This window comes from Jatropha curcas, chromosome 8 (genome assembly GCF_041381405.1).
Source record: "Jatropha curcas cultivar XTBG-Jc1 chromosome 8, XTBG_Jcur_1.0, whole genome shotgun sequence".
NCBI classification, from domain to species: Eukaryota; Viridiplantae; Streptophyta; class Magnoliopsida; order Malpighiales; family Euphorbiaceae; genus Jatropha; species Jatropha curcas.
In genome coordinates this window covers 79,943-102,911 of record NC_143158.1, presented here as the reverse complement: position 1 = coordinate 102,911, position 22,969 = coordinate 79,943, and the positions used below count along the sequence as shown (strand labels likewise).

Here is a 22,969-nt window from a genome sequence, read left to right as displayed (position 1 = left end):
ACAAATCAAGAAATTCGAGGAGACAAATTTACTGATCGACGGCCTCTTTTGATGATTCTAGGCCTATCCAGATATTACAAACCCCAGTTTGTAAGAGTAGACATAATAATTTGTATTAATGTGCATGGTGAACCATCCACCCTTGATTTATTGATATTAGAATCATCTTTAAGGAGTTTGTTTAACTGAATTTTAAATGTTAAACCTAAATTAAAAGCTTATTGAACTGAATAATTAAGAATTAATATCAGTAGCTGGTTGTTGAATAATTAAGTAGTAAATATAGCCTCACTTCATAATTGTAATAGGCAACTTGGTCTTTTCATCTATTAAGCTATAGAGTAATTTAATGAATCAGTTTTAAAAAGTAGTTTTTGTTATTTAGAAAAAATTAGCCTTTGTAAATCCATATAAGTAGCTTATTAATTTAATTTAGATAAACAAACTTATTTCATTACTGTCTGAATGAATAAGCCGAAGGTTCAATAAGTGGTTAAGTAACATAAAACAAAGTCACAAACGACTCCTAAGACAGAAATTTTCGAGTAGATATAACTAGATGGTGATGAGAAAAGCTGCTCTAGTCTGCTGCCATCACCTCCCTCAAGCTCTCTTCAAATGTATATCAAGATCCCATCCATGTACATGCCTCCTTGAACTGCCTTCCTGTGAGTCTCCTCAAATAACCTTTCTAATCCAAAATCCAGTGTGTCCGTGTGTCACCGGAGAGAACACAACCAAAAAAGGCACCAGTCTCCTAATGGCAGAGGAGCAGATTTGAAGGCCAGATCCCAAAATTTGATATGCCTTTACCTAAAAAACCCCATCAAGGATATATAGCAAGGGGAGAAAAGGAACAAAACAGAGAGAAAAAGAGTGAAAGAGAGCCACTGCTGGCTTGGCGTCTGCCACCAGCAGGACCAAAGAGACTTACCCTCACAGTGCTCTTAATTAACTAATGATGATAATTTTGTCCTTTAAGTATAGTCCATGACCTGAGAAGCAAAATAACAGTCAATAATATGCCCATTATTTAATTTATGTCAACAACGAACTTAAGTGGAGCCAATAAATTGGATATGGTGAAGACAGAATATTAAGCTCAAGATGAATTAAATAAATTAAGTTTTGTACTCCAAAACTGAGAAGGCACCATTCCAAAAGGTCCAGCCTCCCTTAGGAAGAGACTTTCAAACACCTAAAGCAGAACTTCCCAAGCTGACTATGAAGACCTATCATTATCACATATTGCCCTCGAGCAAATATTTTGTTGATATAAATATCCAGTTGCAAAGCAATGACTACGATGTGGCATATTCATATCAAACGCATGAAGCTGCAACACTAGCATGGACCTTCGTTATAGAATTCATATGCTTGCACAATAGGAAATTCTTACCGATAGAGTTGCTCAATAAACACAAGCAATGCGATCTGATGATTCAAAACCATGGAGGATAATCTGATTGATACATTAGCACGTTTCCGAATTCGTTGTCCATGACCATAAGGTCCACCAATACAGAATGATAATCTTGAAGCTCCCTGCATTGAAGAGCCTTTTTTATTTTAAGAATGAACAATAAAATATTCAAACTAAATAAACTAACAAAATGGAAATCAGGATCACAATATTGTAGAAAATTGAAAAAAGAAACAGGCAGCGTACAGTGTTTCCCGCGTCTGCAACCAACTCAGCCATCTGCTCAGTCCCAATATCTAATCCTTGCTCATCCAACATCACAATCTGCAAGAAAAATATTCACAGATTGATTAATACTTAAATAAATAAAACAAACAAACAAGGGAAAGAAAAACTACAATTTCAATTATTTTCAACTAGACACCCACTGACTGAAATGTTATGAGGGCAACCATCTTTTGTCTTGAAGAAGTCCAAACTTGCTTTACGATTTAAAAAGAAGTGCAAAATATAAAGCCAAAAAAAAAAAAAAAAAAAAAAAAAAAGCATTTCATACAAGAAAAGATTACATCAAAATCCATCTTAGATTCAAGAAGTTATTCTTGAGACCCTTTAACAAACAAAGAATGTGCTTCATGATCATAAATCAAGAGTTAGTGAACTCAACTTTAACAAATAAATTGGCATGGAAAGACCATTAAGAAACTATACCCAATCATCAACAGTTATAAGGTTCATGGCTGCCATGTCTTCATCATCAACCTGAACCCTCACATCACTAAAACAAAACAAAACATTGCAGAGTCACAAAAAAATGTAACACATTGGAAATATAGATTCCAGTTATGCTAAAGACAAAGAAACTCAGATACCGAGCACTTTTAGGATTAGAGCGAATTTGAATATCGTCGACAGAGCAATAGGGTTTGAGCTTGTTGATATAGTCATCTACGACTAATTGTACCCCACGGGACCTCTTCTTTCCCACTGTGATTATCCGTGTGGGCAACGCTCTCTATGCAAAAAAAAATGAAATGAAATGAAGAGTATTTAGAATTTCGAATTTGGTTTTCAGGAAGAGGATTAAATTTATGGTTTTTATTTACCACCGCTTGGCCGGAGTATTTACATTGTCTACCTGAAAATCTCCAACAAAGAAGTGAGGGTATGATATTGCAAATATTAAAAATTGATTATTATTATTATTATTATTACCAATCAAAAGAGCATATAGTAACCTGGAGCCGGAGAAGCAGAAGAAGAGCAATTGCATAGATAAAAACTGGGGTAAGCTGAGATTGCCATCTCTCCTGATTATAACAATAAATGACACAGCATACAGAAGTCCAACCTCCAAATCACTTTCGGAATCCCAAATTACTTCACAGCAAGCTGAAGAAGAAAAATACGAAAAAAAGATCGATCACTGAACAGTTGCCACTTATGTGATGATAGGATAACGCTGCACAGTTTTGAAGGATGAACTTGTTTGAGCAGACGACTACACGTTTTAGGGATGGCATGAAATGGACCAATGCCCGAACTTTTCGTTTGCGTCGTTCCAGTGATTGAATTAGAAAACCCACATAAAGGCCCAATAGCACAAATTTGACAGGCCCAAATACGTTAACGACCAATACTACTCCATTGATTTAAAATTGAAAGTGAAAAATAATTTGGGGCATTTAAATTACATTGAAATTATCATACTGGTAGCGAGCTATTTGAACACTCGAAAAATGTTGGTGTTGTTCTACTAATTGTCCAAAAAATGTTTAGTTGATTAATTCAATGAATTTTTTTAAAAATATTCAATGTGTAAATTTTTTTATACGTTTGCTTATTTCTCTCAAAACTATGATTTATGCATTCAAGCTATTTCTTTCAAATCTGTAATTCATATTTTCTTTTTTTTTTTTATGGAAAAAAATATCAGTCCCCGCGGAGTGGCAAATGCAGTGAATTACTTTCTGATTCAAATGCGAGGGGCATCGCTCCTTGGAAGTTAGTTCTCAACTCTGCCGGCTTACCTCAATTTCCTTCAATGTGAATTCTGAATCGATTCGGGGTAATCAAACCGTCCAAATGTAGGGATAGCTGGACGATGATTTACAATGCCTTCCAAAACATACAACCGGTGATAGATTCCTATGATTTTTCAATTTTACAGTCCAAATCTATATCACCAAATTCTCCATAGAGAATGTATGCCGTTAATCCAACTAATTATAGTTAGGCATCACAATCCATTCACAATTGTGCATTATGAAAGCAATTTCAAGTGGAAAGGAAAGGTGATGGTACAGTAGTAAAATGTGCCAAGGCTTACTAGACCGGCTTCAATGAAAAATCTCAGCAAGTCTGAAGAGCAAAAGCCATTCAATATACGAGCAGTTTAACACCTTCTTCGCCATTGAATTTTCTGCAAAGAGGTTGCCTGAAATACTGCTCGATGTTTAATTTTAATTTTTTTTTTTCAAAAAAAGGGGAAATCCACCAGAAAAAAAAAAAAAGGTGATGTTTAAAGGATTAAAATATCCGATACTTAAAAGATCAGTAACATGTATCAACCTCACAAAACAAATCCGCCAGAAAAAGAAAAAAATTCATAGCGAAATATTGATGAATGGTTGAGAAGACTGATATAGGAAGCTGCATTCATCTCTATGGCACCAGTAAGCAGCCAAAGAGCCAAACTCCAGCCCCGTAAATTCATCTCCAAACAAGAATCTATCGATAGACAAAATCAATAAACCTAAGATCAATCCATTAGTATTCTACCCATTTGCACTTCATTCATTCCCCGATCTAAGCGTGCGGCCTCGCCTGCCCTAACCCTAATTGGTTCTTATGCTAAGCAGCTATATATATACACACACAGACTAGCAGTTGAAGCGATTGAATAACCAATTTGCCCTCAAGTATCCTATTATTTTTTTACACTCAATAAGAGGCCCAATATAATGATTCTAATGAGCCTAAAGCATTACCCAGACCCAACAATGGAACAGTATTAAAGTCAAAACTGCCCAGCCCGGCCCAGCCCACACCAAATCCTTCCCTCGCTCAAGGGACGCGATGGGTAGCATCGTTTGCTTCGTATTGATAAATCAGAGGAAACAGCGATCAATTTATTGTAATAAAGCAACGTTTACCGTGTTTTTTGTAATAGAATAATAGAGTTGAAGAGTTTAATTATTTGATGTGAGGGTGGCTAAGGGATTTGATTTCTTACAGGTTTGGATGTATTTATTAATTGATATGGTACAATGTAATAAATAATTATTTTTATATTTTAAGCTTGTTAACGAATTACGTAGCTTATGCTTACTTGTGCTTTAGTGTTGGTCACGCCTTCTTAGATTTGGATCTTATGTCAGAAAAGTTAACTCATGTCTTACCATCTCATAATCCAAATTAAATAATTGTTTAACCAAATTTTATTAACTGTAGGATAATTTTCTTGAACAACAATTACTATTATCAAATAATGTAATGTACAGTGTACTTGTATGCTATTTATTTAAACTTTTAGATTTTGATTCTATAATTACAATGATATTAGAAATTTTAATGATTTGGATTCAATGGATTAATATTAATATGTATATGAATGAAATAACAGGCTCCATCCATCAAAATAATAATTTGAATACAATTACCAATGTGTCCATATCTAGCTCATTATTTATATTATGGATTTGGCTAAACTTTAGTCAATGGCTTAGTAGTATCAGAAATGTCTTTAATTAGACTTATGAGATTTTACGTTCAAACATTGAATGGAATCAAACAAACATTGAAAACAAAAATAATGTTTAAAATGATAAGACCAAGAAGGGTGATATCAAAATCAATTTTTTTTCTCACAATATATCTCGTTATCAAATAATTGAAAAATACTAATACAAATATATAAGTATGATAACTGTCTGAAGATATATTATTCTATTTAACTTTTTTTTTCCTTTCATATAATTTTTGGATCCTATTTGTAACCATCGTAATTGTTTTCTCTCGCATTATCTTTTTAAGCATTTAAAGTGTATGAATATTTTTATGTGAAAAATAATATATCTAGATTTCCCCAACAAACGCAATTGAAAAAAAAAATCCAAACAAATTTTTCCCTTAAAAAAGCAAAAAAAATCAAAACAAACTTAACTAACTATCGTATCAAGATATATATATAATAACTATCAATTGAAAAAATTCCAAACAAACTTTTCCTTCAGAAAACGAAAAAAAAAAAAAAAAATCCAACTAACTATCGTATCGATAAGGTATGGTAATTTGAAAAAGAAAATTACTAACAATAAGAACGGTAGTTGTACTTATCTAAAAGCGTGATCGAGTCAACGATAATTTATGATCATCGCCATCCGTCTAGTCAGCACAGGAAAGGAACTAAAGGGACAGCGAATATCCAGGGACTTAAAAGGAAAAATGTGGGACATGCAGTATAAATTTGGATCCGGATAAAATATGAAAGAAACGAAAATTGACAAGGAAAATAAATAAATTTTCTTTCTCCATCATTATCTCTTTAATTTTAAAAAATAATTGATGGAAAATAATTAAAATTATTATTTTCATTAATTTATTAGGAAAAAATAAAGATTAAATTTATAATTTTAACTATTTTAAAAATTATTGTCTCTCTTATTTTCTCCATTCGTAAAAAAATTATTTTATATTTTTCATCTTTATGTTTTTAATATTTTATTCCTCACGTAGTGGCAAGGTTATAAAAGGAAAGAAACAAAATTTGATCAATCAAGTTGTTAGATAATATGATAGCTTAAACATGTTCGAATAATTTCTCAATCATCCCACCTCTGCTCTCTTTAAATTCGTTCTGCTTAAATTGTTATTCGTATTTCGTCCCTGTTTATATTTTGAATTTAAGTAAAAACAGAATCTGGCTGCAGCACTTCCGTGTGCATTGGATTCTGAAGACTAAGTGAAACCGAAAATGAGAATTGAGGAGAACGGAGGAGTATCAGCTTCGAGGAAGCACCTTGTCTTCGCTTATTATGTCACTGGCCATGGTTTTGGCCATGCCACTCGGGTCGTAGAGGTTGCCTTTTTTTCACTTTATCAAATCTTTTGCTTTGTTCTATTTCTTTTTTCTATGTGGAAAACTTGAGATCATATCCGATCAGAATGACTAGGCTTTCTGGTGAATGATGAATTGATGATTGCTCTTGAGCTTGTCCTTGTGGTTGTATCTGAATGACTGAATCATTCTCTTATGTTTTTGTTTAATTGTATACTAAGAGAATTAATTAATTAATTGCCACTTTAAATAGGTGGTGAGGAACTTAATTCTTGCTGGGCATGATGTGCACGTGGTTACCGGTGCACCCGACTTTGTGTTCACCTCCGAGATACAGTCCCCTCGACTCTTCATCCGCAAGGTAATTGCAATGCAATTTATTTTGGTCATTTATCGATGAATGTGATATTAGCTTATTATATCTGTTGCTTCTAATAATTTTCATTTCTGAAATTCTCTAGGTGCTACTGGACTGCGGAGCTGTTCAGGCAGATGCATTAACAGTGGATCGTCTTGCTTCGTTAGAGAAGGTAAGTATTTCAGTGTTCGTTGCTTCTTTTTGTGGCCATAATTTTTTTCATATCACCAGTTAAAAATTTAGCACTCAATGACACTAAGGTGCACAAGTCATCCATGTCGGCATTTCCTTCTTGTTATTTATTTTTGCTATTTTCTCCTGATTTCCTTTTCTGGAATGTGCTAGTATTCAGAGACAGCAGTAAAACCTCGGGAGTCTATTTTGGCAACAGAAATAGAGTGGCTAAATTCTATCAAAGCTGACTTAGTGGTATTTTTATGCCTCTTCTCTTATTCATTCCAATGCGCAGTAACACTTAGAATTTGAAAATTGCCAAATTCAAATGAATTGTTGACAATCATATCACAATTGCTGCTAATATAACAACAGGTGTCAGATGTAGTTCCTGTTGCATGCCGTGCAGCAGCAGATGCTGGAATTCGATCTGTTTGTGTCACAAACTTCAGGTATCATATGAGTTTTGAATTGTTCAGTGGCCGGACAGAAATTATTTCTCTCTCTTGTTTGAAGTTCTACTTGAACAATTACTTCCCTCTTGCTGGTTTATGGTTGCAGTTGGGATTTCATCTATGCAGAGTATGTGATGGCTGCTGGATATCATCATCGTTCAATAGTGTGGCAGGTGATCTATCCTCTCTTTTTATTGATAATTATTTATTTTCGTGGACTTGTGATTGTCCATTGTCCAAAATGATTTTACACTCTTCTTTGTCACAGTTATCCTTTCTGATACTTAATTATGCCTTATTGCGTTTTATCTGGCCTGGCCATTTTTCTAAATATCAGTATCAGATGGCAAATTTCCACATCCTAGCTAATACCTTTGCCTAGCCAAGACCAAGAGCTGTCCATGGTGATGGTAGGAACCAATGCCATACTCTCCCAAATATCTTTAATTACCAGCCCCACATATTATCATATTTTTATTTTAATAGACACGTACACCATCTGCACATATTTTTATATGGCTAGCTTATTGTTCTTTCTGTGTAATAGTAGCTGAGAGGGTAAGGACAGGTAAAGGGTCTTATGAGATGAAGCAAGCTTAGATTTTCCCATAGCCACCTTATCTTCATCCTTAAATATCATATCCCGTCCCGTTCACTATTTGCAACGATGGTATGGAATTTAAGCGAATTTCCAAAAGAAGCCACTTGATTGCAGAAGTCTCTTGATATGCTCCATATAGCCATTTTCATGCAATGTCTCTTGGAATAGTTACCGACAACTATTTATATGAGGACACTAAGCTGGCTTATATGAAATTTGAAGTGATTGTGCTGGTCCTTAAACCTTTGCTTTTTGGAGTTAAGGTCTGCCTCCTGGTTTACTATCTATTATGGTTGTTAATATGCAACTTTTAGCTCTTTAACTGATGATAATCCAGATTCCAGCTTTCAAGTTTACAAAAGATTCACACATGGGAATGCAGGAAGCAATATTCATCTGAAAAAACCAAAAATTTTTACCATCTGAAAATTGAGACACCTCACAGAGGAGGATTTCAAGTCCTTGAACATTTGCTTTTTGAAATTCAATATTCATCTTCTGGTTTGATTATTTGTTGTCAGTGAGTTATTTGCAACTGCAGTGAAATTGTTTGTGCTGTTGAAAATTGGTACAGATAGCCGAGGATTATTCTCATTGTGAGTTCCTAATACGCCTCCCAGGATATTGCCCAAGTATGTTTCTTCCTTCACAACCGCAATAGAAGGGCCTCTTTTATTTTCCCTTATGAGTTCTCTATTTGATGCTGCGAATATTTATGGAGTGGTGTCCAGTTGTTAATTTGATGCATCTCTTTGCAGTGCCTGCTTTTCGAGATGTTATTGACGTACCTCTTGTTGTGAGGAGGCTGCACAAATCCCGCATGGAGGTTTGGAGGCAGGAGCACTCTTGAAGCCATTCTGTCATCTATCATTAATTTTTGATGTAGTTCTCCATATTTCATTCTGTAGGTAAGGAAGGAACTTGGTGTAACTGATGATGTGAAGCTAGTTATCCTTAATTTCGGTGGGCAGGTGAAGATACTAATCTTGTGTTTGACCCATTTTCTTAATCTGATAAATTTTCTAATTGTAATTTTTGTCCTCCTCGAAGCCTGTTACATTGGTTAGATGAGTTCACTTCTTTCTATTTTTGAACTCCAAATCTTTTCCTCTTACATGCAGCCATCTGGCTGGAAGTTGAAGGAGGAGTACTTACCTTCTGGTTGGCTGTGCCTGGTAAGCTTTGTAGAAAAGTCCTTAAATTTTTTACTAAGCAGAGTGTATTTACATGATATTTGTTAATGGCACATATTATTTTTTGATCCAGGTTTGTGGTGCTTCTGACAGCCAGGAGCTTCCACCAAATTTCATAAAGCTTGCAAAAGATGCTTATACACCTGACCTTATTGCAGCATCTGACTGTATGCTTGGTCTGTAAAAAAAAGAAAAAGTCAATATCTGACCAGGTCAAATAACAACATAAGTAAATTAATGGGATTTCTGTTATTTCAGGAAAAATTGGATATGGTACAGTCAGTGAAGCCCTGGCATTCAAGTTACCTTTTGTATTTGTACGAAGAGATTATTTCAATGAAGAACCCTTTTTGAGAAATATGCTTGAGGTGCAATTTATTTCTTGCTTATATGATTGATGTCTTCTTTCTTTGCTGTTTCACTTCTCTCTTGTAATTCACATGGTTCTGATATTGGCAAGATGTGATTTTTGGAAACAGTATTATCAGAGTGGAGTTGAGATGATTAGGAGAGATTTACTCACTGGTCATTGGAAACCCTATCTTGAACGTGCAATTAGTTTGAAACCATGCTATGAGGGAGGCATTAATGGTGGCGAGGTATCATTTTCTTTCGTTGGTTCCATGATTGTCCAACACTTTATTTCTTAGAAGTATGCGTCCAAGTTTCCATTCATCTTTGAGTTTGGTCTCTCTTCTATTTTGACTGTAGGTTGCAGCTCACATCTTACAGGAGACAGCTATTGGGAAAAACTACACTTCAGACAAGGTAACTGAAGTTTTGATGCTGTTTTGATCACTATGATTGAGTCTAAGGCGTTTCCCCTCTTAATTTCAGTGACAAAGTGTGATGAAGAGAAATTTTTAGGCTGAAGGTCTTAGTCCCTATTGGGACAATTTATACAAATTTTCTAATTTTTTTGGTGTCGTAGATACTGGAAGTTAAGCCCATACCCTCCATATTATTGTGCTAGATAATAGTATCCTAGTGGTTTCAGCTGAGCATCCAATAACTATTTGTAAATAATTGGTACGCTATATCTTCCATCATGAAACCTTTTTGCTCACAGTTCAGCAGCCATGAAGAATAAATTGTATCGAGAGTTCGAGAAAGTGATTACAACCTAAAATAAGAGGAAACTCATGTTACATGAACAATAGATTATTGAACTTCATGTAGGACTATGCTATCTGGAAAATAGTTCATTGGTTTTTGCCTCATTAAATCAAAGCTCTGACCTTTCCAGTCTGCATTTTAATTCTAATGATACCTTCCAAACTTGCCTTTGTATTATCAACTGATCAAAAACCAGAATATATTCTGGGGATACATTTTAAAGTCCACGTATAAGTGGTCAAACATGGTAAAATTTTATTTTTAAGCAAATTTTGGATGCCTTACATTTGATTGTGTTGACTAAGAAGTCTTCCCATGTTTTATTTTTATATTGCTACAATCTAGTTAAGTGGGGCAAGGAGATTGCGAGATGCCATAGTTCTTGGATATCAATTACAAAGGGTTCCTGGACGAGATATCAGCATTCCTGAATGGTATGCAAATGCTGAGAATGAACTTAGTAAGTCTACTGGGTCACCAGTTGTCCAAATATATGAGAATGGACGATCAACAAGCACGTGAGTTTCCTCTTTTCCTCCATATGCAGTCTTTCATTTGATGATAGATTCAATTGCATATTTTGATAATATCTTTCTATGACTTTTCCTAGATGCAGTGAAGGCTTTGATATTCTTCATGGAGATATTCATGGTCTTTCAGATACCATGATTTTCTTACAGAGCTTAGCAGAGCTAGATTCTGTAAATGAATCTGAAAAGAACACTGAGAAACGGAAGATGCGGGAGCATAAGGCTGCTGCCGGACTCTTTAATTGGGAGGTATTTATCATCTCAATTAGATGTTGTTGCTTGTCAATTTTTCAGTCTTTGTGCTTCGATGTTTGTTCTCAAGGTTGGCATTTTGTGGGCTATTTGATTTCAATCTACTTTTACTGCACCTTGAATGCCTGCTTCTTTTATCATCACCTTTTCATTTGTTTATAATGATACTTTTTGTTATTTAACAACTAGAGTTTGTTTGCTAGATTGAAAATTAGGTAGTGGTTTCAGTGTGCATATGCTATTTTTGTACAGGAAGATATCTTTGTGGCAAGAGCACCTGGAAGGCTGGATGTGATGGGAGGTATTGCTGATTATTCAGGAAGTCTTGTCTTGCAGGTTGGATTTATCTTTTTGAGATTCCAGTAAAGTACTTCTGCACCTTTTGTCTTTCTTAATGTGAATTTTTGGAAAATTTGTTGGCTCCTTCACATCATATACAATCTTAACAAGCGGGTTTTCTCTTCATCTCTTTTAAAAGTGTATTTTATTGACAAGTCTCCCCTCCCCCCTTCTGGTGGTTTTATCATTCTATTGTCTTTCTCACAGATGCCTATAAGAGAAGCTTGCCATGTTGCTGTTCAAAGGAATCATCCAAGTAAACACAGGCTATGGAAACATGCCCAGGCCCGGCAAAATGCTAAAGGACAAGGACCCACTCCTGTTCTGCAAATAGTAAATACTGAAATTTTAATTGCTAGTATTTCCATTTTCTAATGATGAAACAAAAGAATTGCATACCAACGGGTGTCATAAGTAATCAGATGGATATTTATCTATAATTTTTCCATTTTGGTTTATCAGGTGTCATATGGTTCAGAGTTGAGCAATCGTGGACCAACTTTTGACATGGACTTATCTGATTTCATGGATGGGGACAAGCCAATGTCATATGAGAAAGCAAGGAAATATTTTGCCCAAGATCCATCACAAAAGTAGGTCATTATTTTTTTTTTTTGTATTATATACAAGTCTTACTTACATTTTCATTTTTCTTTTTCACTGTTCTATCCCATTTCATATGCAAGTATTACTTTATATTTTACTCATCTAGTTTCTTCTTTAGGTGGGCGGCTTATGTTGCAGGGTCAATTCTTGTTTTGATGACGGAGCTTGGAGTTTGCTTTGAAGATAGTATTAGCATGCTGGTATAAATTCTTTCATCTCTAGAATATGTTCATGAGTTTCTGACTGCTGCTGGAATATAAGTGCTGGTTTATATATGGTGATTTTCCTCCTATTTCATCTTAAATATATATGTTATTTCCTACAATATTTTAGAGGTACAGGTTCACATGGAAAAGTCAGTCCCCAAATATACTAGAACATATATATAAACATTATAATTTTTCACATAAGAATCACAATAAGTTGTTTTTTGGAAACAACATTAGTTCTATTTTTCACAAGAGGATGGTGCTGTTTTTGCTTACCTGGAAAATTAAATTTGGTCTTATATGAATTTTGCATTCCTGGAGATTAGGAAGCAACTTCATTTCAATGAAAACATTAATTCTACTTTCGCTCATGTCCTCGGCATAGCAGGACACATGGTGGATATATGATAAATTTGGATCTTGTTCAAAAAAATAGAAAACTTTGGTGTCATTGTATCAGTAACAAACTAAGTTACTGCAAAAAAGGTATATGGCTGCAAAAACATATAAGCGCACAAGTATATAATCATAATTTGTTATTCTTTGCATAGACAATTTCCTAGAATGAGGTAAGTTATTGCTGTATTTCCATTTTTTCCTCATTTATTAATTGAACTTTCATGTATTTCCTGGTGCAAAACAGTAGATGCAGGTCAGATATTTTTCACTAAATATATGTTGATCAGATGCTTTGTCCTATAAGCATGTGATAATATTCGGAGGCGTTCAGTTACCTACTGTTCAATGCGTTATTCCCTTTTATTTAATCAATCATCTGTGCTTTTTATACTTAATGATACGTATTCAGGCGATTGTTTACATAATTTCTCATGTACAAAATACAGGTTTCTTCTGCAGTTCCAGAAGGCAAAGGTGTATCTTCTTCTGCCTCTGTGGAGGTAGCCAGCATGTCTGCTATAGCTGCTGCTCATGGTGATTATTATTCTAATTTCATAATGCTTTATGCAAACTATTATTATTCTATTGATCTTCTAATAAATTTAAGATTTTCAAATGGGCACTACGAGATGATGGATGCTTAACTAAAGAAGGTTAGAACATAAAAAGTTCCAGCTAGGGGCAACATATTTAGTTTCACATCTATATCAGGAAATATCAATATCTTCTGCCATTTTCCTAGGTACTATTTTAATTGGAGTTCTCTCAGTGGCAAAGTTCTTCTCATGGTGAAATTTATATTTTTTTTAGCACATTTGGAAGTTTGCTGATGGTCGAACATACTAAATTGGTTTGAATAATTAATTATCTTTCTTCCAACATGAATGTAGTTTTTACAAGCTGATGTTAAAATGCTATTTTGTAGCAATCTTCCTGAACTTATATGCAATTTTTTTAGGAAAATATTTTGCTTGCTTGTTCTTGTGTCTAGCAATTTGCATATTTCAAGACTTATGCTTATATGACTTTAGATTGAATCTTTGTAATTTAGGGAGAATACTGTTTGAAGTCGTATTCTATTTTGATTGGAAGAGTGATTTGGTACGAGTACATGTAAGTCTATCTTTGGCAAATTGTTAACTCCAACCATCTTCTATCTTCTCAGGATTAAGCATCAGCCCAAGAGATATGGCTTTACTCTGCCAGAAGGTTTGAAATTGATACATCATTCTAATTGAAAATTTTCACCAATCAGAATTTCCTTTTGAAGTTATGAAAATTAGTTGGATCTCTTAATTCTTATTGACCATTATATAGGTGGAGAATCACATAGTTGGAGCTCCATGTGGTGTGATGGACCAGATGACTTCAGTATGTGGTGAAGCCAATAAACTCCTTGCAATGGTTTGCCAGGTATGTAGAATTAGTGCCACTGAAATTTGCTTTAAAGATTGAGAGACAATGCCAACAGTCTTCTTTTTTTTTTTTTTTTTTTTTTTTTTTTTTTTTTTTGTAGCCTGCTGAGGTAATAGGTCTTGTAGAAATTCCTAGCCATATCCGATTCTGGGGAATTGATTCAGGGATAAGGCACAGGTAAGTGATAGTGATCTTTTAATGCATTATTTTCATTTCTTCTGTGGTTGTGCCATCCAATGGATTCCATCTTCAAACTAAGGAATATGGCAGAGATCAATATTCACTTGTTCTTACTGGATGCTTTTTTATTAGAGGATCCAATGTGGTCCTCTCTTTCCTTAAATAAAACTATACTCTACCACCTCAACCCCCCTGTTGTGGGCTTTGCTCTCTTTTTGCATGGTATATTTGTTGCATACAGGTTTTATTATGTGGACATTGAATTCTGGCACTATGAAAACTGAAACCTGGCCTTTTGAATGTTCATTAATGCATTTACATTTCGTGATCCTTATTCAAATTATTCAGATGGCCATTACAAGTCAAAATATCCTTCTTTAAGTTTAATTGCTATGCTACTCTTGTGGAACTTCTATTTGTTACAGTAATCCTTTTCAACCAAGCATTCTATCTTTATCCTTTAGAATTTCCAACTCTTAGTTGATTATTCTACTTTTGATAGTGTTGGCGGTGCAGACTATGGATCTGTAAGAATTGGTGCCTTCATGGGTCGAACGATGATAAAGTCTATGGCATCTGCTATTTTGGGTAGGTCATTGCCCGGTGTTAGTGGATCAATCCTTGATGAGTTGGAGGATGGTGTTGAACTGCTCAAAGCTGAGGCTTCATTAGATTATTTGTGCAACTTGTCACCACACAGGTAAGGCTCACTATTGATTTGTTATTGTCGTTAATTAATCAATGGTCACTATTGATTATAACTTGGTGTTGCTTGCTTCTAGTTGGCAATATGTCTTACAAAACTACTTTTACTAGTTGTTTGGTATTGTTATAATCCTTACTTCATGAAGCTGTTTTAAATGCTGTATTACAATTTTTCTTTAAAATAATTCCTTACACTTTCTTAAAAACTGGTTTACAACATAGAAAACAATAACTTACCTTCTTATTGTGATTTCATGCTCCTGCTGACAAAATCTCTTTTATAGAGATTAGGTATATTCCATGGATATGAAGCTTTTGAGTCATGTTAAATGTTTTTACTTTCCTTTTAATTTTTCATGCAAATCTCATTTTACAGATATGAAGCTCTTTATGCTAAGGTGCTTCCTGATTCCATACCTGGTGAGGTATTTTTGGAGAAATATGTTGATCACAATGATCCTGTCACAGTAATTGATCAAAAGCACACATATGGGGTGAGAGCACCTGCTAAACATCCTATCTATGAAAACTTCAGGGTCAAGGTCAGTGCTAATGGATTCATATGATCTACTGTTCATAATAATAACAAGAACCTGAACAACTTCTGAGACATTTTATTTAGTTCACAAGAGACTGTCTAAATTGAGAATTTTGGTAATTAATGTTAGGCCTTCAAAGCATTGTTATCATCCGCAACTTCAGATGAGCAGCTTACATCTCTTGGGGAACTCTTGTATCAGGTACATACAAAGTTCTGTTTTTGATGGATTATTGGAGTCAACTGTTGAATTTTAATTACTCCCGAATTCTCTGATAAGGCAGATTTCCTTCATGGAAATAATGTGGTGCAAATGATTGCATTTTAGTTGCTATTGTTGAATTATAGAGATATATGATTTACTCAATAGGAAGAAAATGATTCCTGATTATTATTTATCTTTAGAAGGAAGAACCAAATTCACAAATATCTTTACCATTGTTTTTCTTGGAGGCAACTTTTTTTTTGAACAATGGGAATACCTCTTCTTTATAGGAGTGAATGAATTGGCTGATGGACCCTAGTAAATACTATTGGCAAAGTATAAATGAACATCCATGTAATCTTGATACAGTTCTGATACTTCAGCAGATATCGTATTTTTTGCCAATACATGCTCACTACATTCTTAACTCTCTTACCATTGATTTGGATTTCACACGCTATTTCTAACTTAAAATCAAAAAGCTTTTGCAATGGTTGGAGCATGATAAATGCCTGTACGGAACTACAAAAAGGGATGTAGCAACTGATATACAACCTGTTTCAGTGTCACTACAGCTACGGTGCTTGTGGACTTGGCTCTGATGGGACAGACAGACTTGTGCGACTGGTACAAGAAATGCAACATTGTAAATCCTCCAAATCTGAAGATGGGACATTATATGGGGCAAAAATAACTGGTGGGGGTTCTGGTGGGACAGTGTGTGTAATTGGTAGGAACTGTCTACGTAGCAGCCAACAAATTTTTGAGGTAAGTTTCTTTTGTTTTTTTCCAAAGTTTACGAGTTCTATTGAGAGGGGTGGATTTAGCATTTGCTGGATGCACTCATGAACTAATCAACTCATGAAATCAAGGGCAATTACGATTACAACCTTGCTTAATTAGTAAGGGGAAAGATGCACTCATCCCTTGCCTGTTAATTCAAAAATAATAGGAGTAGGGGCTTTAGAGCCTTTTCCCTTGGGTGTCACAAATTTACAACATGGTTGCCAAATTCTCTTTTGCTTGCATTCATGCATAAAATAAGCTGAAAACTTGTTGCACTTGAATTTGTTATTTTCCATAATCTCAGTGCAATTTTCGTGATGATAATTTCCGTTGCCCAGCTTGCCTTATTCTATTTCCCAAATTTACCGTTTGAAATTTAGAACTTGTCATGTTTCTATTTCTTCTTCCTTTTTGAGGGAAATTTTATGTTCTTCGCATTCTTTGCCATTGTTAATGCTTGTGTTTTGGTCATCCAGATTCAGCAGAGGTACAAAGGCGCAACGGGCTATTTGCCATTTATTTTTGAGGGCTCATCGCCAGGGGCAGCAATGTTCGGGTATCTGAGAATTCGCCGGCGTACATCATTTTAAACTAGATTATTATTTATTGCATTGACAGTTCTGGTTCATCATTTAATTTTATAGTGAAGTTGCCGTCATTGATCTAGTAAATAATAATACGCACTCGGCCTGAATAATAATATGAATTTTGCTAGTGAATTTGCGATATCTTGAAAACATCTCTGCGCTTAGCCATCCTTGTATTAATAATTGTTTTTTTAATGATGACCTCACCTACTATTTAAATCTAATGGTGACAACTGAAACATGATACCCAAAACAACATAATGTTTTGCATCTATGGACGTTGATAAACAATACGAGGGGACAACTGGCGTTTACTCTAATGATCAAAGTATGTATTTCTACTGACTGCTTGCGCGGGCCAGAATTGGTCCTAACCTGAATGCTCTGTTGCCGTTGTTACAGTTTTATTTGGAAATGGGTTGCCTTGAACAAGCATGGTCAATGAACATCAAGCAAATCTGTCCATGTTCATATCTGGAGGAGGAGACAAAATGATGGAATTGCAAAATTCCACCCAAAGGTGGGATTTCTCTTTCAAAGTGGTGAAATTGAGGTCACAACTTTAAAAAATTCTAAATTCTGCCGAGCCAAATGACCTCTAAATCTTATCATTTATTTTGGGATTTGGATCTCGTGAACTAGTAAGAAACAGCGGTTCTTTTGCGTAATTTTAATCATATGGGAAACAGATCTTGTAAAGCCTGTGAATTACTAGAAATAAACATAATAAGCATTATAATGGACAAATGACACATCATGAACCTTCTAAATAGACGTGTTTTTGCCCTTGAAACAATTGAATGTTAAAAAGTAGAATAACATGTTTCAGATGTTGAGGACACCATCAAGGCGTAGAGGAAGGGTTGCCATCTGGCTGAAAGAAGGATTCATAAGTGGCTACTCTAGGCTTTGATTCGGGCAGCTCTAGTTCTTCCATAAATCCAGTGGTCATCTTGAGAAAATCATTCATGTGCGTTCTTTTCCATTCCTTTATTCATCACGAAAGATCAGTATGTAAGGAAGGAACAAAGAATGGAATAAAATAAAACACCAAAATCTCTTAACGAAGTCATAAACATTTATTTGCTACAGTAAAATATACCGTAAGACAAAAGAGAAGACAACAAGTTTACCTCGAAATCCCATTCTCCAAACAAGTTGGGATCATCTTTGTCGCACCAGACATAAGCATATGCTTGTAATTTCTCAGTATTATCCTGCATAGTATCATTAGAACATCCAATTAGGTAGATGATGGTCATGCACAGGCAAGAACATATGGGGCATGGGCTCTCTGATACCATGTGAAGAAAATGACCATGGACCTAACTAACCCCAAAAGCTAGCTCAACACACATAAAATAGGAACTCTCCATACATGGAAAGAAAGTCTCTCAATGTGTCGGGAGAAACAAAAACAGAAACATTGATTATTTGCAGAATATATGCAAACATAGCTGAGCTTATAGAAATAGAAGGATAAGGATTTTAGAAGAGAAAGTCGCCCATACCATCAAGGAAACCTCAACCATTGTCCTTCGATACTCAACGTCCTCGAACGTATCTAAAATATCTAATTCAGGATCAGTGATGCCAAAGAGGACCTGCGCTCAACTTTATTTTTATTTAAATAAATAATAAAAAAAAGAAAGAAAAAGAAAATACACACAAAAAGAAGAATTAATTGGAAAGACCTTGCCGATAACTTGCTGCTTGGGGACAGGTAAAATGGCAGGATAAACACAGCCTCTTATGCTAAACCTATGACTGCAAAATATATTCCTTATTCAGTGAAAAAGAAAAAATCAAATCCAAGAAACGAAAAACAACAAGCACCGATCGGAATATATTATCAAATGAAAAGCGAAAACAGACAAGCCGTTTAGGATGGCGGTGGAGGATTGAGGGATGCGGTTCAACAGGACTCGAACGACATCGTCAGCTAGGAGGCTTCCGTACACGAACACTTTGTGAAACTCACTGACGCCTGCCATTGCTGAAGCCGAACTCATCGTCTCCAACTTTCTATCTACTGTAGATAACCACGCTAACCATTTAATTGTTCCACTTATAATATAATACAAATATAAATAAATGAATTTGCGGTTAAAAAAAAAATCTGTTATCGCTACTGCACCAACCATAACCCGCCACATTTATTTTCTCAACATCCAATCTAACTCTACGATATATATATATATATGTATGTATTGTATGTATATGTATATGTATACATGCCTAGTTGGTTTAGACAGGCGACTATAAAAATTTATTATTTTTATGTTTAATACTAAATTTTTTATAATTATAAAAAAAAATATGGCCTATAATTAAAAAAATATTTTTGAAAGATAAATTATTTTCCAAACGGAACCTAATCTCAATCCGTAAAAGTTTGCTTTTTTAGAAAAATTTTATGTTTTAATTTTATTGGCGTAAGAAATTCAACGTTCTAAAGCTTGTTAAACTGTGATATTACGATAATAAACAACAAGAGCCCAGGCGGAAGATCAAATGTAGACCGACCGGATGGACCCACTGGATCCAGATCCACCTTTAAATAGGCCCAAAATGGCTGACTCCAAAAATATTGGTAATTCCACCGACTCATTTGCTAGAGTTGCCTTGGTGCCATGGCCAGTTAATAATCAAGTGGTAAAAATAACCAAATCCAAGGTCTGAAATACATAGCATCTTTAAGTTGCAAGTTGAACAAATACAAGAGTCTCTTTCCAAGACATACAAATAGTCCTATTTAATAGAAGAAGAAAATGAAATGTAGCAGGACAGCCAGTGACGTAAATGCTAAAATATGGCAAGCCATGTCTATCTTTCAAGTCATCATATGTTCATTGGCTCAGGACTAGAGGTATTAAGCATATCCAATAGTGAATTCTGAGGCTCTAACTCTTCATGCCACAGCGGAAGTGTGTCGCCAGGATAGTAGTTTCTTGTCACTCCCTCTGAATTAATCTGCAAAAACACCACATCATAGACCAAAAGAGTTCTAGATCATTTTTTGAGCTTTGAATATGAGAAATATCTACATTGCTTACTCCTGAAAAACTTACAATGACAGTGCGCACAACACCACCGCTAGCGCCATCTCTTGCGATTGCCAGGGAAACTGCCTTCACAACTAATTGCTGCCACGCATCCAAGTTACTTTTATAATCAATGCTTAGATATTATTTCTTGCACATATATTCTTCTCTACTGACTAAGTAGCACACAGATCCATTATCCATATAAATGAGGAATTTGTGTAGCTCAGTTGTCCTATCAAAACCAAAATCCATTTTTCATCTTAAATTTGCACTTCCGTCAATCAATCTTAACCCTAGTAACACAGTTTTGTTTCAAATAGATATAACTTCACAAGTCAAAACTAGGGATAAAGTCCAATCAAACATCAAAATTGTTCATCAAAAATCTGTTCCAAGTTATTAAATAATTGTTCCATTTGCATTGACAGCTACATACCTCAGCTTCATCTTTTGTCATTCCTTCTTTCCATGCTTGATCAAAGAATCCATACAAATAACTGGAGCCAGATCCTGAAAATCCCATCATTATTTCAACTGTTCTGATATTATATTATCATTGCAGTAATAAGATTTTCTATTTGCATCAATTAATATTTAAAAATAGAATCCCAAAATCACAAGATGTTAATCACTAAAGCATTAAGCAATTCAAAGCTGTTCCAATACTCAAAGAAATTTTTAGAAAAATACACAGTGACAAGCCAAGCGCAAATAGATATGTAAGTCAACTCCAAGAACTAAACTGCAAGCCGAAAAAATATTTAACCATTATCAAAGGAGAAAGGCTATAAATAACATGGTATATTTAAAAAAAAAAAAAATTAGAGGTGAATCTAGATCAAATCAAATGCACGGGTAATAGTAAATGTAATCAAGCTACGGCATCAAATTAAGATGCACCATCCCTGGTGCATGAGAATCCCCTGGCTCTGTGAAAACCTCGTTCATAGAGTAGAGGGGGAAATATATACCTCCTATAGCAAAAGGCTGCTCTATTATTGTCCCACCAAGAGGAATTCCATAAATTTTACCACCCTCGTACTTGTCCCACCCACCAACTATTATGCCAGTTTCCAGCATGTTCTGCAATGCAAAAATTGTAGAAGGTCAAGCATGAGTAGGAAAACTCAAGATTGTGAACTTTTTGAATAAGGATCCCTAGCAACTTAACGAGGAAACCAAAATAGCAAATCCATAACATCCCCTCCTCTCCCCAGTTTTTCCCTTCCTTCTGTTCTCTCTCAATCAAAAGTAAAGTAAGCACAAACCTTATTGTTATAAGATAGTAGCCTGACAAGATTCGCAGCAACTTTGACAGTTGCAGGCTGCCCTAGCTGTATTCTGTCCAAAAGAGTAATTTGTTATTCAGAAAATTACTAACTACAAGAATACCATTATGGACTATTTACTTCCAGCAAAACACTAAGTACCAACAGAAGTAAAACATTCCAATCTTCACCAACTCCGCAAATGTATAAACACTATCCAACCTATAAATCCTCGTATAACAAAATTGTAAAGTAACATCAAAGGTCATTATGTAGAGTTTGACAATCACCCCCACATGCCATTTAATTACTGCCTACGAATGAGTTGAACAGTAATGGCTCACAGAATATTCATCAATAGCTAAAAGATAGCCTAAAACCGTTCCTTTAAAATAAACTTCCCCAAACAACTCAATACCTTACTCTAAAAAACCCTTGATCCAAACAATAGGTAAATGCCTAGACAAAATTAACAAGAAAATGAAAAAGCACTCACGTGTGTTGATGAAGAAAGTAACGCACATAATCAGATACAATTTGGGAATCTGCAGCCTGCAAAAGAAACGAGCATGAAATTAGCATTCATAATAAACACAGTAGTAACAATCATCTTCAATTAATTGGAATTAGGAGACAAATAAGAACAGAGAAAATAATACCGATCCAGAACGGCAAATGTAAACATTGTCAGTTAGCTGAGTAATTTTGTCAGATGCCCTATTAGCAACATACATTCCTGAAAAAAGCAGCACCTCACAAATTTATAAAATTTCGTCAAACTCAAAACCCACACATTTTTCTTTTTGAACTTGGATTGAGAATACTTCGACAATCAACCAATCGAAGCTTTATGAGCAAAAATAACAAATCTAAGACAGAAAGCTAAATATTTACCAGTGCTGGTGCGAGAGTCAGCACCGAGTACCACGCCACCGTTATAGGTGACGCCGATGATAGTAGTACCCATGGAGTGAGGAGCGTTGAGATCCATTAACTTAGTAAAGATTAACCAAAGTTCAATCAGAAACAATAAGGATTAGTAAAGCAAAAGCAAAGAAGGGAGAGGGAGAGCGATTTTGTAATTTCAGTTCTTTATGCCTGGAATCTGACTTCCTCCTCAAGCCTATTCTGTTCTCTATATTTGTTTTCCTCGTCTCCGATAATATAATAATAATAATAATAATGACAATAATAATAATAATAATAAACATTTCAAATAATAATAATAATACAAATAATTTTCTTTATTTTTTATATTTTAATTAGAAGCCTCAATTTTTTTAATTTAATCATATTATAAAAAATTAAAACAAATAGAAAACACAAGGCATTCCCTTTATTTAGCTTTCTATTTTCCTATTTATAGAAATTTTTAATTTTTTTCTTTATTTTCTATAGTTTGATTGGATGCTTAATATTTAATTATAGTATATTAATAATCAATATAATTTATTAATCCATATATACAATATGGGAATTACGTGGCAAATACCATAATTAGAGCCACTAGTTCTATGACCGAT

At 34.7% G+C, this 22,969-nt stretch overlaps 4 protein-coding genes and 1 non-coding gene across 7 annotated transcripts; 1 reads left to right on the top strand and 4 right to left on the bottom strand.

The window, feature by feature from the left end:
- Nucleotides 1–397: 397 nt before the first annotated feature.
- Nucleotides 398–4,273, bottom strand: LOC105637446 (methyltransferase). Its single transcript, XM_012220909.4, has 8 exons — nt 2,662–4,273; nt 2,530–2,561; nt 2,296–2,438; nt 2,135–2,201; nt 1,670–1,747; nt 1,400–1,545; nt 935–995; nt 398–813 (listed from the first exon to the last, which is right to left on the bottom strand). Exons 1-7 carry the CDS (start codon nt 2,726–2,728, stop codon nt 956–958), a joined length of 573 nt encoding a protein of 190 aa, XP_012076299.1. The 5' UTR covers nt 2,729–4,273; the 3' UTR covers nt 398–813; nt 935–955.
- Nucleotides 3,736–3,862, bottom strand: LOC119370687 (small nucleolar RNA snoR77). The gene has a single exon (XR_005178248.1). It is a non-coding gene; the product is annotated as a small nucleolar RNA snoR77 (small nucleolar RNA).
- Nucleotides 4,274–6,200: 1,927 nt separating the features above from the next.
- LOC105637445 (L-arabinokinase) lies at nt 6,201–17,272 on the top strand. Of its 2 annotated transcripts, none has more exons than XM_020680746.3 (29): nt 6,201–6,503; nt 6,736–6,843; nt 6,944–7,012; nt 7,186–7,269; nt 7,390–7,466; nt 7,576–7,642; nt 8,645–8,702; nt 8,829–8,896; nt 8,979–9,041; nt 9,192–9,245; nt 9,337–9,439; nt 9,522–9,631; nt 9,743–9,862; nt 9,975–10,031; nt 10,725–10,897; nt 10,996–11,158; nt 11,414–11,497; nt 11,708–11,833; nt 11,963–12,093; nt 12,225–12,306; nt 13,161–13,248; nt 13,880–13,923; nt 14,032–14,127; nt 14,231–14,307; nt 14,813–15,010; nt 15,392–15,557; nt 15,684–15,755; nt 16,323–16,526; nt 17,021–17,272. In XM_020680746.3, exons 1-29 carry the CDS (start codon nt 6,399–6,401, stop codon nt 17,132–17,134), a joined length of 2,961 nt encoding a protein of 986 aa, XP_020536405.1. In that variant the 5' UTR covers nt 6,201–6,398; the 3' UTR covers nt 17,135–17,272. The 2 variants fall into 2 exon arrangements, with proteins under 2 accessions (XP_020536405.1, XP_012076297.1); XM_012220907.4 differs by having other exon boundaries at nt 10,990–11,158.
- Nucleotides 17,273–17,823: 551 nt separating this feature from the next.
- LOC105637443 (AIG2-like protein D) lies at nt 17,824–19,262 on the bottom strand. Of its 2 annotated transcripts, none has more exons than XM_012220904.4 (5): nt 19,007–19,262; nt 18,801–18,898; nt 18,643–18,695; nt 18,265–18,348; nt 17,824–18,119 (listed from the first exon to the last, which is right to left on the bottom strand). In XM_012220904.4, exons 1-5 carry the CDS (start codon nt 19,141–19,143, stop codon nt 17,976–17,978), a joined length of 516 nt encoding a protein of 171 aa, XP_012076294.1. In that variant the 5' UTR covers nt 19,144–19,262; the 3' UTR covers nt 17,824–17,975. The 2 variants fall into 2 exon arrangements, with proteins under 2 accessions (XP_012076294.1, XP_012076293.3); XM_012220903.4 differs by having other exon boundaries at nt 18,643–18,735; nt 18,826–18,898; nt 19,007–19,253.
- A 510-nt stretch (nt 19,263–19,772) lies between these two features.
- Nucleotides 19,773–22,593, bottom strand: PBA1 (N-terminal nucleophile aminohydrolases (Ntn hydrolases) superfamily protein). Its single transcript, XM_012220902.4, has 8 exons — nt 22,341–22,593; nt 22,106–22,182; nt 21,943–21,998; nt 21,447–21,519; nt 21,150–21,261; nt 20,615–20,688; nt 20,203–20,277; nt 19,773–20,104 (listed from the first exon to the last, which is right to left on the bottom strand). The coding sequence occupies exons 1-8, from the start codon at nt 22,435–22,437 to the stop codon at nt 19,973–19,975; spliced, it is 696 nt and encodes a 231-aa protein (XP_012076292.1). The 5' UTR covers nt 22,438–22,593; the 3' UTR covers nt 19,773–19,972.
- Between the last annotated feature and the right edge of the window lie 376 nt (nt 22,594–22,969).